This window comes from Pelodiscus sinensis, chromosome 3, assembly GCF_049634645.1.
Source record: "Pelodiscus sinensis isolate JC-2024 chromosome 3, ASM4963464v1, whole genome shotgun sequence".
NCBI lineage: Eukaryota > Metazoa > Chordata > Testudines > Trionychidae > Pelodiscus > Pelodiscus sinensis.
The window spans coordinates 164,266,438-164,280,554 of record NC_134713.1 but is presented as its reverse complement, the minus strand read 5'-3'; the positions used below and the strand labels follow the sequence as shown (position 1 = coordinate 164,280,554).

The following is a 14,117-nucleotide window of genomic DNA, read 5'->3' as shown; positions in this document are numbered from 1 at the left end:
CACAGCACGGCAGCCATTTTAATTTAAATGAAGCAGCGATTATTTAAATCGCGGCTTCATTTGGGTATGTCTAGTAAACTAATCTACATGGCTCTGGCGACAGAGCCATGTAGTCTAGACATACCCTAAGAGAGATAAAATAATGGAGACGCACAGTGATTAGTACCTGTATCCTCTAACAACCCTTTTCTTCCATTTCTTCCGTTTGGCCATTGTGTACAAGATACTCAAAATTCTTGGAGGACCAGTTTCCCCCATCTGAACAAACTGAAAGCGCACAAAGAAAAGCATGTGAATGATACAGGAAGGTGTTTAAAGAAGTAGTTTACCACAAAGTGATGCAGAACAAAAGATGCGTCATAATGAAAGAGCTCAGTTCCCTCATAATTGGTAAGAAGCAATTCAGGAACAATGCATACTGATAGTAGACAGGCAAAGGCCCTTGAGCTCCTCCTCAAGCTGTAGGAGAAAACTGTGTGTGACATTGCATGCTTAAAAACAACAAGAGGCATGACAGAGGCATGTAGATTAGGCTACCCAACATAGTCAATGAAGCAGAGGTTTAAATAATCCCCGCTTTGTTAAAATAAAAATGGCCACCGCGCTGTGCCGGATCAGCTGATTGTCAGCACAGCGCATGAGTCGAGATGTGGATCTGTCGGCAGGAGAAGCCTTTGCCGATGGATCCCTTATGCCTCATGAAACGAGGTTTACAGGATCAGTTGGCAAAGGCTTCCCCTGCCATCAGATCCGCGTCTTGACTCGCATGCTGTGCCAACAATCAGCTGATCCGGCACAGCACAGTGACCATTTTTATATTAATGAAGCAGGGATTATTTAAATCCCCACTTCACTGACTATGTCGGGTAGCCTAATCTACATGCCTCTGTCGGCAGAGGCATGTAGTCTAGACATACCCCAATGATCCTGTATACTCTTGAAGAATTCCATAGGGATTTCAACAATTTTCACCCCACCATCAACCTCAGCCTGCACCAGTCCACACAAGAGCTCTACTTCCTTAACACTACAATACAATTAAATGATGGCCACATTTCCACCACCTTATACCAAAAACCTACCGACCCGTTATATTTACCTACATGCCTCTACGTCCCATCCAGGGCACATTGTTTACAGCTAGGCCCTCAGATACAACTGGATTTGTTCCAATCCTACAGTCAAAGTCAAAACACCTACTGGATCTCTATCAGGCATTCTTAAAACTGAAATACCCACCCAGAGAAGTGAAAAAACAACAACAGATTGACAGAGCCAGACAAGCCATCAGCTTTTCAAGACAGGCTCAACAAACCAAATAACAAAACACCACTAGTCATCATCGACAGCCCCCAACTTAACCCCTCCAGCACATCATTAATAATCTAGAACCTATCCTGGAAAATGACCCCTCACTCTCACAGGCCTTGGGGGACAGACCAATCCTTGCCTACAGACAACCCCCTAACTTGAAACAAATTATTTCCAGCAACTACACATCACACCTCCATTATACTTACCCAGGAACCCACCCCAGTGCCAACTATCCACACATCTACCCAGGTGACATCATCACAGGACCTAACCACATAAGCTACCACATCAGAGGCTCATCTGCTCATCTGCACATACAACTGCACATCCACTAATGTGATCTATGTCATCAAGTGCCAGCAATGCCCCTCTACCATGTATATTGGCCAGACTGGACAGTCTCTACAACAAAGGATTAATGGACACAAATCAGGTATTCAAATTAGTAACACACAGAAACCTGTTGGGGAACATTTTAACTTGCCAGGGCACTTATTAATGGATTTAAAAGTGGCTATTCTCTTACAAAACAACTTCAGAAATCAATTAGAGAGAGAGAGTTTGCCTGTATATGCAAATTTTATACGATCTTGCACCACTTTAACAAAGACATGAACTGGATGGGTCATTATATTCAATACCCAAATGACAAAGGCTAAGTTTTAGGTACTTACAGCCCACTCTATCAGCCTCATTTAGCATGGATATTTTAATTTATAGGGTTTCTTTCTTTCTCTTCCCTTAGCCCGCTTTTTTCTGCTTTATGTTTCAAAATCTGTGCCCCTTGCTCCATAGTATTTGTCATCTAAAGAAATGGGTTGTGCCCACAAAAGCTTATAATACTATTTATATATTTGTGTTAGTTTCTAAGGTGCTACAGGACCATTGCTATTTTTTAAGTTTTTTTGGTTACAGACTAACACGGCTACCCCCCTGAGACCTATTGCATGCTTATGTCCTTGATGATCCCAGTCACAAACTCCTCTGCTCAGTACATCCCAGTTCTTTATGTTGGTGCCACTGTATAGCATCACCAGTTCAACCCACCTTCAGCAATGTTAATTGTGTTTGTCTGGTCCCTAGCACAATGGTGCTGGAGCTGGTTGTGACCTTTAGGTGCTACCATGGTATATATGTGAAATTATAATACATGCTAATAAATCATGTTATATGATATTATGTACTTGCATTTCAGTAGTGCCTAGGAGCCATAGTCATAAAGCAGGTCCCCATTGTCCTTGGTGTTGCACAAACACAAAACAAACATTACTGCAACTCTCATTTGAATAGCCAAAATTCATTAGGCATTGCTAGTGTCTCTTATTGACAGTAGGACAGGATCAGTGTGGCTTGTGCTTTACTCCTCAGATCTTTTCTGAGAGCTTTTCTTCCAGTAGAACGCCTTATTACTCTTCACCCAGGTTTGCTCACATATTGCTATTGCCTGGCAGCGTTCTGACACGAAGTAGTAATGGGCACACTAGAGCCACTGTCACCTTCACTTTCCTCTCTGAATGGGTCCTGGTGACATCTGTTTCATTTTCTTATGCTGCCATTCTTGTGGTAGGTCAGCCTGGGGAACTCTATTTTTAGCTGCATCTGTTCCTACTCAGTACCAGCTGGTCACACTGGACTCTTGCTTGGCTGCCCCAAATCTTCCCATTTACTGAACTCTCCCCCATTGATGTCTATTATTGCACCCAAAAGCACATTTATGACAGTCATTCGAAGCTTCAGCTAGCTTACACAATAAAGCCTCTGAAGGAAAACTTCAGAGTGAATATAGTTCTTACCACACAAGATTTAGGCACAGAGAAAAAAAAACAATTTTATTATGTTGGTTTCTCAAACAACTGTTTGCATTTCACAAGGATCCCACTCTTCCACATTGTCACGGGGTGGTACACTCATCTCTCCCCCTCCCCTACCCCTGGGGGAGTAGTTGAGGCTCTAGGGCTTTTGAAATCATACCCCAATCCCACGCATTCAGCAATTCCTCTTCCTCTCCTGTCCTAAACACATGGTCCTTTCATTGGGGCCATACAGTCTAACTGCTGACGTCAATAATAAACATCCCTCTCACTGGGGCAGTGTGGCCTAGTAGCTGGAGTCAATAATAAGCGGGTGCCGGCCCCATGGGTTGGGGATTGAGGAGGTGGTAGGGGGACCCAGGTCCTCCCTACTCCACTGGGTCCCAGCCCAAGGCCCTATTAGCAGTGATGCATGCAATCCACTGCTTGCTCAGCACGGAATCCCACTGCAACACGCCGAGCTCCACGGTATACAATCTCCCACCCTAGGCTACTTCCTACCATTCTCCACTGGACTCCTTCCAGGGTCCTTCCTCCAGATCCTCTGCCACGGCACTGGTGTCTCGCAGGCTGGTCTCCAGGTCCAGTCCCTCTGGCGGTTCATCTGCAGAAGCTCTGGCAGTGCCTTCTTCCTCTTCAGCAGCCAGCCCAGACTGAGCCTCTCTCCAGGCCTTTACACTTGGGCTGAAGTCCGATCATACCCAGCAGGGCTGCAGGGGCGGGACTTCTTCAACCAGGTGATCCTGGTTATGCCAAGCTTCCCCAGTCCAGGGCTGGTACACCCCATCACACACCTACAGAAAGTTCAGACCCAAACCTAATTAACTGTGGACACCATTTCACTGATCTCATGATTCCATAGTCATCATCTCACTGTTGCTACAGTAACTTAGCTTTGTTGCCAAGATCCTTTGATTGTTGTGCTACCTCTCCTCTTAAGTACTTAGGGTACATCTTCACTGCAAGCTTCTTTCAGAATAATCTATTCCAGAAGATATCACCTGGAAAAGCTTATTTCGAAATAGAGCATCCACACTACAGGGAAGCCTCAAAATTAGCCTGAGGCAGGCTCTTGTAATGTGGATGCATTACCTCGATTTAGCGCTCCAGGAGGCACTGAGGAGGGATAACTTTAGAATGGCCCCGGTGAGGAGCTATTTTGATATAGCAGCAGTGGAGCATCCACAAACACCCTCTTCCGAAAAAGCTTTTTCTGAAGAGGCCTTATTCCTTGTGGAATCAGGATTACCAGCGTCAGAAAAAGCCATCCGTTATTTTGATTTTCTTTCAAAATAACACAATTGCAGTATGGACGCTAGTATTGATTTTCCAGCATAACAGCAGTTATGCCGGAAAAATGGTGCAGTGTAGATGCACCTTCAGTCTCTCATGTTGCGTGAAATATCTATGGACAGGTCCCATTAAAATCCTCGTTTTCCCCGCTTCAGCTCCATGGACCTTTTAGTCACCATCATGCCAGGTTATTGAAGATAGGCAGTTAAACTTGTAACATGTTTACATTAATATTTGCATTCATAATTTGTAATCTCTTTACTGCTGTCTTAATAACACAGTTTAACAGTCAGTAGCCATTCAAATTCCTCTGTCAATCCAAGCTCTTTTAAACATGTGTACAAACTTCTGACCAACTCCTAAGCTATCTCAGACATGCAGACACCTGTTAGGATGGAAGTTCACACTGGAAACACTGATGTGGTGTTACAGGATTCCAGAGGGGAGAGTCTGTACTGGTCATCTGGTGGACTTGATGTAAGCGTCTCCTGCTGATACTAATAGAAATATCTGCATATCTGGGATATAAAAGGTTTTTACAAAAGTGATATCCCAGCTGCTTGACTTGCTGCAAAAATCTCAATTACAGCTGTAAACTAGAATTGCAGTGTAGAAAATATGGCTTTTTCTGGCTAACATGAAAGATGGCATTTGACAACCAGAACAGGTGTCTTAATCGGCAGCCTCCCCATGCTTCCAGATATAGTGTGGGTGAACTCACTATGGTTAATTGCTGCATTACACAGGAACCACAAAGTATGCCAGATGAATATCTCCACGTCTCTTGTTTTGGAGAGGAGGAAATCTAGCTGCAAGGAATCCTTTGGCTCATATTTTATTTGGACTGGTTACCTGAACTCACAAGTGTGGGTTGTATCAGTGGCAGACAACCTCAGCTTATTTACCTTGTCAAGCCTCCTCTCGGGAAGGTCATGCCATGGATCATTGAATTTACTGCTGATCTCTGCAGACATGCAAGCTAGAGGATCCTACTTGCAATCTCCCAATATTTTGGAAACGTAGAGCTATAGATCTGGTTGTGGGTTGACTTTGGAGATCTGAACTCATTCTTTGATGGGTCTGCATTTATCCAGTAACTAGACCTGGGTCAGACTCTGAGATACACTTATGTCAATGGACACGGTTCAAAGGACTTGTTCTAGGAGTCATGCATAGCATGGGTTCTATAAACAGAATGCCATTTGAATACACACAGAGGGTGTGTCTAGACTACATGCCTCCTTCGACGGAGGCATGTAGATTAGCCAGATCGGAAGAGGGAAATGAAGCCGCGATTAAAATAATCGCGGCTTCATTTAAATTTAAATGGCTGCCCCGATCTGCCGATCAGCTGTTTGTCGGCAGATCGGGGGAGTCTGGACGCGATGCCCCGACAAAGAAGCCTTTCTTCATCGACACAGGTAAGCCTGGTTTCACGAGGCTTACCTGTGTCGATGAAGAAAGGCTTCTTTGTCGGGGCATCGCGTCCAGACTCCCCCGATCTGCCGACAAACAGCTGATCGGCAGATCGGGGCAGCCATTTAAATTTAAATGAAGCCGCGATTATTTTAATCGCGGCTTCATTTCCCTCTTCCGATCTGGCTAATCTACATGCCTCCGTCGAAGGAGGCATGTAGTCTAGACACACCCAGAGTATCATTCTATCCAGCATGTTAAGTGTTGGGCTTGAGATATCAAAAAATGCTCATTGTGTATATGATGAGGAAACAATTCAATGTCACATATGCAGACCTTGCAGGAACAAGGACACAAATATTAGGATGATTTAAATACATACAATAAAGCTTAGAGGGACATGTGGCTAAGTAATGCTCCAATTCTAACATTGAGAGTGTGTGGATGTGATTATACTAGCTCCTCACCAAACCTTTCATATGGTAAACAACTTCTCATCTGTCCACACATGGTGGGAGGGCCCTTATGCTGCATGGTAAAAGTAGTGTAAAAGGGACAGAGCTGAATTCTGACAAGACCCAAGAGAAAGGTCAGAAGCATTATTTCCTAAACCTTCCCTTAAAAGTGCTGCATTTATAATGACCTTAGTAGTCACCAGACCTTGACTGCAACAAATGTGAGAACTTGTTAGTGAAAATAAGCCACCCATTCTTAAAAGAAAGAGTGTGGAACTAAGGAATGTGTCATATCTGCGCTAGGAGCAAGTAAACCCTCTCATTGAGAAAACACCAAGGCTACATCTACACTGGCAGCTTCTTCCAGAAGAACAGCTGTTCTTCCGCAAAAACTTCCTGGCTGTCTATACTGCACGAGCGTTCTTCCAGAAGTAAATTTACAGTATAGCGTTGTAAAACAGGGCTTCTTCCGGAAGAGTTATTCCTCTCCCCACGAGGAATAAGCCCTCTTGCACAAGAGCTCTTTCAGAAGAGGTCAGTGTAGACAGGCAACGTGAATTTCTTGCGCAAGGAGCCCCTATGGTTAAAATGGCCATCAGAGCTTTCTTGTGGAAGAGAGCATCTACACTGGCATGGATGCTCTTGCGCAAAAGCACATCTCTTGCGCAAAAGCACATGCCAGTGTAGACGCTCTCTTCTGGAAGAGTTTTTGCACAAGAACTCTTCCGCAAAAGAGTTCTTCCAGAAGAAGCTGCCAAAGTAGATGTAGCCCAAGAGTAAATAACCACATGGGCCTCTTTCCACACCCCCTCAATAAGACAAGGTGTCATATAATCTAATTGAAATGTGGACATACAGATTACTGCTGCCACCCAGTTATATCACTGGAATAAAACTTGTGCCAAGTAGGACTCATGGCTGCTACTATAATTATCTGCACCTCTGCAGGTACAGGTAATTGCAGCTCCCATTGTCCATGGATCCCATTACTGGCCAATGGGAGTGGCAGAAAGTGGTGCCCCAGTCTGCTTGGCTTTCCACACCTCCCATTGGCCGGGACTGGCGATCATAGATAATGGGAGCTGCAGTGACCCGTACCTGCGGAGGCAGAGGCAAATAAAGCGGCCGCCCACAGGGGGTTAACCCTGGTGAACCACTGCCTTTTTACTGCCAACCTCTGCTGTAGAGGCATGTGAAAAAAAGTATATGAATGGTAATTAAGGCTATTCAATGCTACTTAAGCTAGAATTTTGAAATGCAAGCCTGTATTGTTAGAAATTAGAGGTAATATTTATATTTTATAGATGCTAACCATGTAAACAGACATTTCCTGTCTATCACTATAACTACTGATTTAAAGATCAAAAGCTAATGTTAACATTTAGATGAATCTTAGGTGAGAAAATGCCATTATTAAGATACCTCTTTAATCACGGTGATAAACGCCTTAGGGGATAAATTACCTTATGTTAATTACCTGATGTATAATTACCATGTGGTTACGTCAAAAGACTATTGTGCTCTCCCTTTGGACACTGTTTGTCTCCTATGTGCTTGGATGCTCCTGGGGAAAGCTTCAAGCCATAAGAAAGGATAGCTCAGAATATCCTGGATATTTTAAAGCAACTGCATGATTTGGACTTCTGATTGACCCATAAGGCGGTTTTGTGCTGGATTGGTGACTATGAATAATAGGAATAATCACCAGTTTTGGGGATTGGATGTCCCATTTCTTGCAGTATACTCTGAGTAACTTTAGCTAGCTCTCCTGGGCCCTCTGTGTATCACATAAGGTCCATAAGCAAGCTGCTATCTTCTACTACAGAAGTGAGAATAAATAGACAAGAACACATTCCAAAGCAATTTCTATGACATGTACCTTTATTAGTGTAGGTGAATGTGACAGAATTATGCTGAATATGTTAATGGTAGACTATGTAATTGATTGATGATATTCAGCTTCAGTCTTCAAAAGGCGCAAGTTAAACTTGCGTACGTTAGAGCTTTGTGTATACAATGACAGTGAAAATACTAGGCCAAGTGCTAGTGAGATAATAGAGATGGGTAACACAAAATGTTGGAAAAAAGTAGGAGCAGATCAGCATCGGTTTCCACTGTAGGAAATGTGCAGTTGCTTTAGCAACATTTTTTCTTATTTTTGTAATCCTGGAAAATCTTCTTGAAAATGAAACAGAGCACAATGGCAAAGCAGAACAGGTAGTGCTTTATAACAAAATAGAAGGCTAGCTCCCTCACTGTGTAAATGAGGTGTATAAAGATAAAACAGTATAGGAACAAGGTGTACTGGTTTTGGGGCCGGAGTAGGTCATGGAGTCCTTGGCCAAACTGTGGAAAAAGGAAGAGAGATGCATGACATTGCAAGATCACATTGTACAAACTATTTGGTTCACATGCTCCTGCTCAGCATGCTCAGTCTGCACTGTATGTTACTGCCAGTCTAGTCCATGCTCTGAATGAGCTCATAGTCACATATTAATCTTTCAGTAACTAAAAGCTCAATCATCTCCAAATACCTACTTATATAACTTGTATATGGGAATTGTTAGGCCTTATGTTAATAAAGAAATTGGCGGTTTCCTTCTTTGATTGAGCCTGGAAGGGTGGCACTATACACTGGGCCTGATTCTGATTTCATTTACACTGGTAAGTCCATTTGTGTTACTGTAGTTTAACAACAGTGTAAATGAGATCACATTCCTCCTACAGTATTTGTTTCCAAACTATACACAAAGACGATGTTACAGGTAATTTTAAAATCTCTGAGGCCAGGTGTGCACTACAGCCAAAGGTTGGCTTATGGTATGCAATTCCAACTACGTAAAAAACATAGCTGGAGTTGACGTTCCTTAAGTTGATCTTTGGTGCTGACCTCACAGAGGGAGGTCAATGGCAGAAACACTCCTGTTGGCTTCCCTCATTCTTTATGAGGAGTAGGAGTTCCGGTGTTAACAGGGACACCCTCAGTGTTTGATTTAGCAGGACTTTACTAGACCTGCTAAATCAAACACCAGAAGATGGCCCGCCGCAGCGTTGCTTTTCTCCACAGTCTAGATAATGGCCTGAGTTTGTATAGCACCTTAACAAGTGGGGTCCTCAATCCTGACTGTGGCTCCTAAGCTCTACTGCAGTACAAATAAAAATGCAGACAGTTCTACATACCTTGTGCTAACTAGCAGCACAAAGCCTTCAAGAAATGCTAAAGGTATTTACACCCATCTTACCAGACATAACACACAAGTAGCAGGCTGTCAGTTCCTATTCCTTGCACCAGTAACCAGCTCTTGAAAGTGAGAGGAGAAATAGCCCCAGACACAGCAACAGTGACAAGAAAACCCACACAGCTGAGACTTGTAAGTGGCACATCTGCTAAATCTTTCTGCCTCTGTCAGAAATTATCTCCTTTAGACTGGACACCTGGTAACCATAGACTAAATCCTACAACCCCTTGACTATGTGATTTCAACAGGGCTATTTGTGTGAACAAATAATAGCAAATTTTGGCCCATCCTCTATATTTTTCGAGGCTTGGTTATTATATATCTAGCTGCTTTCACAGTTGGCTGTTATGATATCCTTGTGGCTTGGTCATCTAACCGTATATCAGGAACTCACTCAGAAACTGTTCTAGCAATAAGTCCTCTGTGACCTGTTCAATGAGGCAGGTCCTCATTGTTTTCCTACCCAGTGGCTGAGTAAACCCAAACACTAAACAACAGCCAAACCATGCAACGTGCCCCTGAGGGTCATTTGGTGCCCTTCAGAATCTGGCACCCAGGTCAGCTGCCCTGATCATCTGCATGGAAAGAGGGCCCTGAGATAATCAGAAAAACCTCAGTCAGATCCATTACTCTGCTGTATTCATCATTTGGAAAACATTCCTTCTATGTTTTTCTTAAGCCCATTGAACTTTTCCTGGTAAACTTAATTTCCATGTTAGAAGTACTGTAATAACTCATTTTAATTTTATCACAGTCTTAGAGGACTGTTTATATGGGAGGCAGTATCTTGACTTCTCTGTGAGCAAAAGGCTGAGCTATAGGGATCACATTCTGAAGCATAATTTAGAAGCTGGATGAAAGTGTTCTCGAATACTCAAATCAGTGAGGCTTTATGGAAGTGTGAAAATAGCTTCCCTCCCTGTCATGCTTTTTTCCCATTCCCACTTACTGATCTGGATGTTGCTTGCTGATTTATCTCCTCCATAGTCTTTTCATGCTGCCGCTGCTTTTCATTGTCTTCATGTTTGTGTTTCAGCCTCATCAGTGCAGAATCCCACCTCATCTTCTCCAGCTCGAGGTCAGCAGCTGTGATGGGCCTGTTGTCTGGTTGTGCCAGCTCCTCCAGATTGCTGATCTCACCCATGCTGGTGAATCTTTCTGGCTGCAAAGTGTCACCTTCTCTCTTTGTCCTGTTCTCCACATGGACTGATTGGCTCTTGCCATCCAGGCCCTCTGTCATATCATCTGGGATGTACGATGATGTTGGGGTTCCTCTGGAAGCATCCTGGTGCAAATTGGGAGAAGATATAAGTTATATTTCAGCTGATATAAGAGACCTAATCAGGCTCTGAGGGTCAGATTTGACCTCATGTACCTAAAACTTTGGGCAACGAAAGATTCACATTCTGGCTCACTAATCATATAATATCTACCAGTTCCCTTTGAAAAGAGTGTTTCATAGAGCTGCTTGAGAATTTTCTGAGGATTTTTTTTTCAACAGAAAATTAAATTTCTGCATTTTTTTTTCTACAGGAAAATCTAAATGAACTATATTATTGAGGTCAGATCGGGTCAGAATATTTTGGTTCATTGAACCCAATCAAAATGCTTCATTTCTTGTCAGTTTAACATTAATCTGCTGCGTCCTTCCAAGCAGCTGCTTTGTGAGAGAGGTACATCAGATGTCCCTTGTGCCCACTCTCCTTAAGGGGCTGTGCTCCCTGGCTGGATGATATCTCCTATTGCATACCATGATCTTACCTCTGGCAGAATTTTCACTACCACTTACCATTTTCTCATGCTGCTGCTGCTGCTTGTTGTCTTTATACTGAGCTATCTGCACAGTAAGTTCAAACCCTGTCTGCATCTCCTTTAATGCGGTACAAGCTTGGTTTGAATACTCCGACCCCTCCAGGCTGAGCCGCTCCAAATCGGCTTGTGTCTCTTGGTCTTTAACATGTAGAGACTCTGTCTCAACATGGGAAACATCTGATGATGACAAGGTATCCCTGGATGTGTCCTAGCACGGATTAGGGAAAATCATTAGCAGGTGAGCCCTAAAAAGCTAAGGGGCAGATATTGAAAGGTATTTAAGCACCTGCAAATGCAGATAGGTGCCTAGTACGATTTTCAGAAGTCGGGTGCCTAACTCCCATTAGAACCACTGGACATTAGGCACTGAGGAAATTCTGAAAACCCTACCCTGCACCTATGTGCATCTTTAATCTTTAAATATCTGGCCCAAAAGTGTATGCAAGGATGAGATGAAATATGACACCATCCTCTTCTCTACCAACCAAGAAGGTATGCGGCATCATTTTACGGTCTGGCATAGCATAACCAACAGACTCCCTAGGACTCTGGGGAGAATAGTGTCTCTTTTCTGGAAGTAAACTCCCTTGTGCAGATGCCACAGATTGGAGCAGCCCCTCAGTGCCCTCAACACAGAGCAGTACTTGCAAAACCTACTAATCAGGGTGGAAAGCATCCTTTCAACAGACTCATTTGAAATAAGAGTGCAACCAGTTTCTTATCCTGAGCTACACAGTATGTAGTTAGATGTTTTATGAAGGAGGCATGAGCCACAGCACTCATCTTTAAAGGAAGATTTAGATTTAGATTTAGATTTAGACAGGAAACAAAACTCTTTCTCTAATGCTCCTGAGCTATGTTGTTACCTAAAGCTGATGAAGAAGATAAGGAAAAGTGAAGAATTACCATAACTGATTCAGGCAGAAAAGTGGTGGTGGAGCCTAAACTAGACATTAGAGACACATGCAGCAGCCACCTTCACAAGTCCCCCATGCAGACAATTCAACACCAGCTGCTCTGGCAGACCCACACCATTCAAACCCAGACCCAGCTACTTTTCCAAACTGCCACGGTGATGTCATAAAATGCCACACTCTGCTGACATCATAATCACTCTGTTGCCACAACACATTACATGATCTCTGTTGCTAAGAGTCTGAACTGTCACTTTAGCTGTCCTCCCGCATCCTCACTATTATCACTGATGTAAATCATTAGTGCTGGAGAAAAAGAAAAGATCCAATGGTTAGGGCAGCAGCCTAGATCTTAGGAAGTTCAGATTCAATCTCTGCTCTGCCACAGACTTGCCTCTGTAACCATGCACAAGTCATTTAATCTCTCCATGCCTTTGTTTCCCATCTACAAAATAGGGATGAGTGTACTTCACAGGCATCATGTGGGCATTTAAAAGAGTGTAAGGTACTTAGCTACTATGGTGCCAGGGGTCTTAGAAGTACTTTAGATAAAACAGATACTGTGTTCTGTTTGGTCTGGGGCATGAGTGAAGGAAATATGAGGCTCCAAAGTTGGCCTATGTATTATTAGAGTTTATAAGGCACCTATCAGCATGGAATTTGTCACTTACATGTCATGTAACTAAACGGTGGGCTTGATTCTTGAGAGCCCTGTAATTTGTGTAGTCATCTACGACAAGGCAATGTGGGTGTGTCCCATTGTAGGTAATGTGTGGAGAGCAGGATTGCAGAAGCTATTAGTGAGACAGGTTTATTGAATTATTGACATCACCCCTACTACATCATTTATCCAGTGTAGTGTCAGTTTGGATTTTCACATCCCAGGCCTGGGGCACCCAACCTGATAGATGAGTGCACAGAATCCCATCATTAGCACTGAATATGAATTTTTAAGAGCTTTTTTTGAAGATCTTATTATTTTGGTAGGTGGACTGGTGCGAGGTATTTGTGCAAGTGGAGAATTAGGGATGTGCAGAAAGTTATGCAGGTTTGCCTTCTAAGTCAATGGTACAGGGGTTCCCTGGAATAATTTTCATATCAGGGGTTCTGCCAATGGAAGCCATGTGTTAGGTGTTTGTATCACTACTGCAAGCCAGGGGGTGCAGCAGCACCCCTCCTCTTTCAGCACTATTGCAAAGCTGGAGTGGAAATATGAGTCCTCTCTTATGCTTTTTGCAGTGAAGTTTATTGCATCCTATGGCCACTGCAGAAATAGTGATGCCTCACAACAGAATTGTGGTACGTTTACTCAGATTCTCAAGATGTCCTCCTGAAAAGATCTTCCTATAAACCTAATGGAAGGGTTATGAAAGGACCAAGTGCTATGGTGAACTGGGGAGAAGTCAGTTTTATAATACATATATGTTTTTGCGGAATGGTATTGGCAGAGAGAAGGCATAGGATGTGTTTGCTCAATAGACATTGCGGTTATGCAATGTAATAAACCTTTCACCAGCTCCTTGCCAAATTGCAACCCCCACAAACTTCTGTGATCAAAGCAAGTGAGGTGCTGAACCATGTCAACTCCCCAAGGTTTCAGAGGGACCTGGAAAGTGCTCAGCACCTTTTATTTTATATATATATATATATATATATATATATATATATATATATATATATATATATATATATATATATATGCTTCCAAATTCAAAACTGGAAAAGAAGCTAAACCCAAAGGTGGAGGCTACTGTTTCCTTCATCGATTGATCTCTTTTGGTTTGCTTTCTTTCCTTCTCTCTCCAAGCCTGCTGTCAGTTTGCCTGAAAAAGTGAGGTTAGCAGTTAGCAGACATTTACACTC

General features: G+C 43.0%; 1 protein-coding gene across 2 annotated transcripts; it reads right to left on the bottom strand.

Annotated features, from left to right (window-relative positions):
- Window positions 1-8,148: 8,148 nt before the first annotated feature.
- On the bottom strand, window positions 8,149-12,404 carry LOC112546190 (transmembrane protein 247-like). Of its 2 annotated transcripts, none has more exons than XM_025185852.2 (4): window positions 12,247-12,404; window positions 11,318-11,548; window positions 10,478-10,813; window positions 8,149-8,635 (listed from the first exon to the last, which is right to left on the bottom strand). In XM_025185852.2, exons 1-4 carry the CDS (start codon window positions 12,292-12,294, stop codon window positions 8,426-8,428), a joined length of 825 nt encoding a protein of 274 aa, XP_025041637.1. In that variant the 5' UTR covers window positions 12,295-12,404; the 3' UTR covers window positions 8,149-8,425. The 2 variants fall into 2 exon arrangements, with proteins under 2 accessions (XP_025041637.1, XP_075781526.1); XM_075925411.1 differs by having other exon boundaries at window positions 12,207-12,340.
- Window positions 12,405-14,117: the final 1,713 nt, after the last annotated feature.

What these genes read in the sequence shown, in the direction of transcription:
- LOC112546190 (XM_025185852.2), bottom strand. Translation starts at nt 12,294, where the DNA reads ATGTCTAGTTTAGGCTCCACCACCACTTTTCTGCCTGAATCAGTTATG. An exon ending in TTCTGCCTGAATCAGTTATG is followed by an intron (nt 11,549 to 12,246) that starts GTAATTCTTCAC and finishes AATCCGTGCTAG; the next exon opens with GACACATCCAGGGATACCTT. An exon ending in AGCAGCAGCATGAGAAAATG is followed by an intron (nt 10,814 to 11,317) that starts GTAAGTGGTAGT and finishes AATTTGCACCAG; the next exon opens with GATGCTTCCAGAGGAACCCC.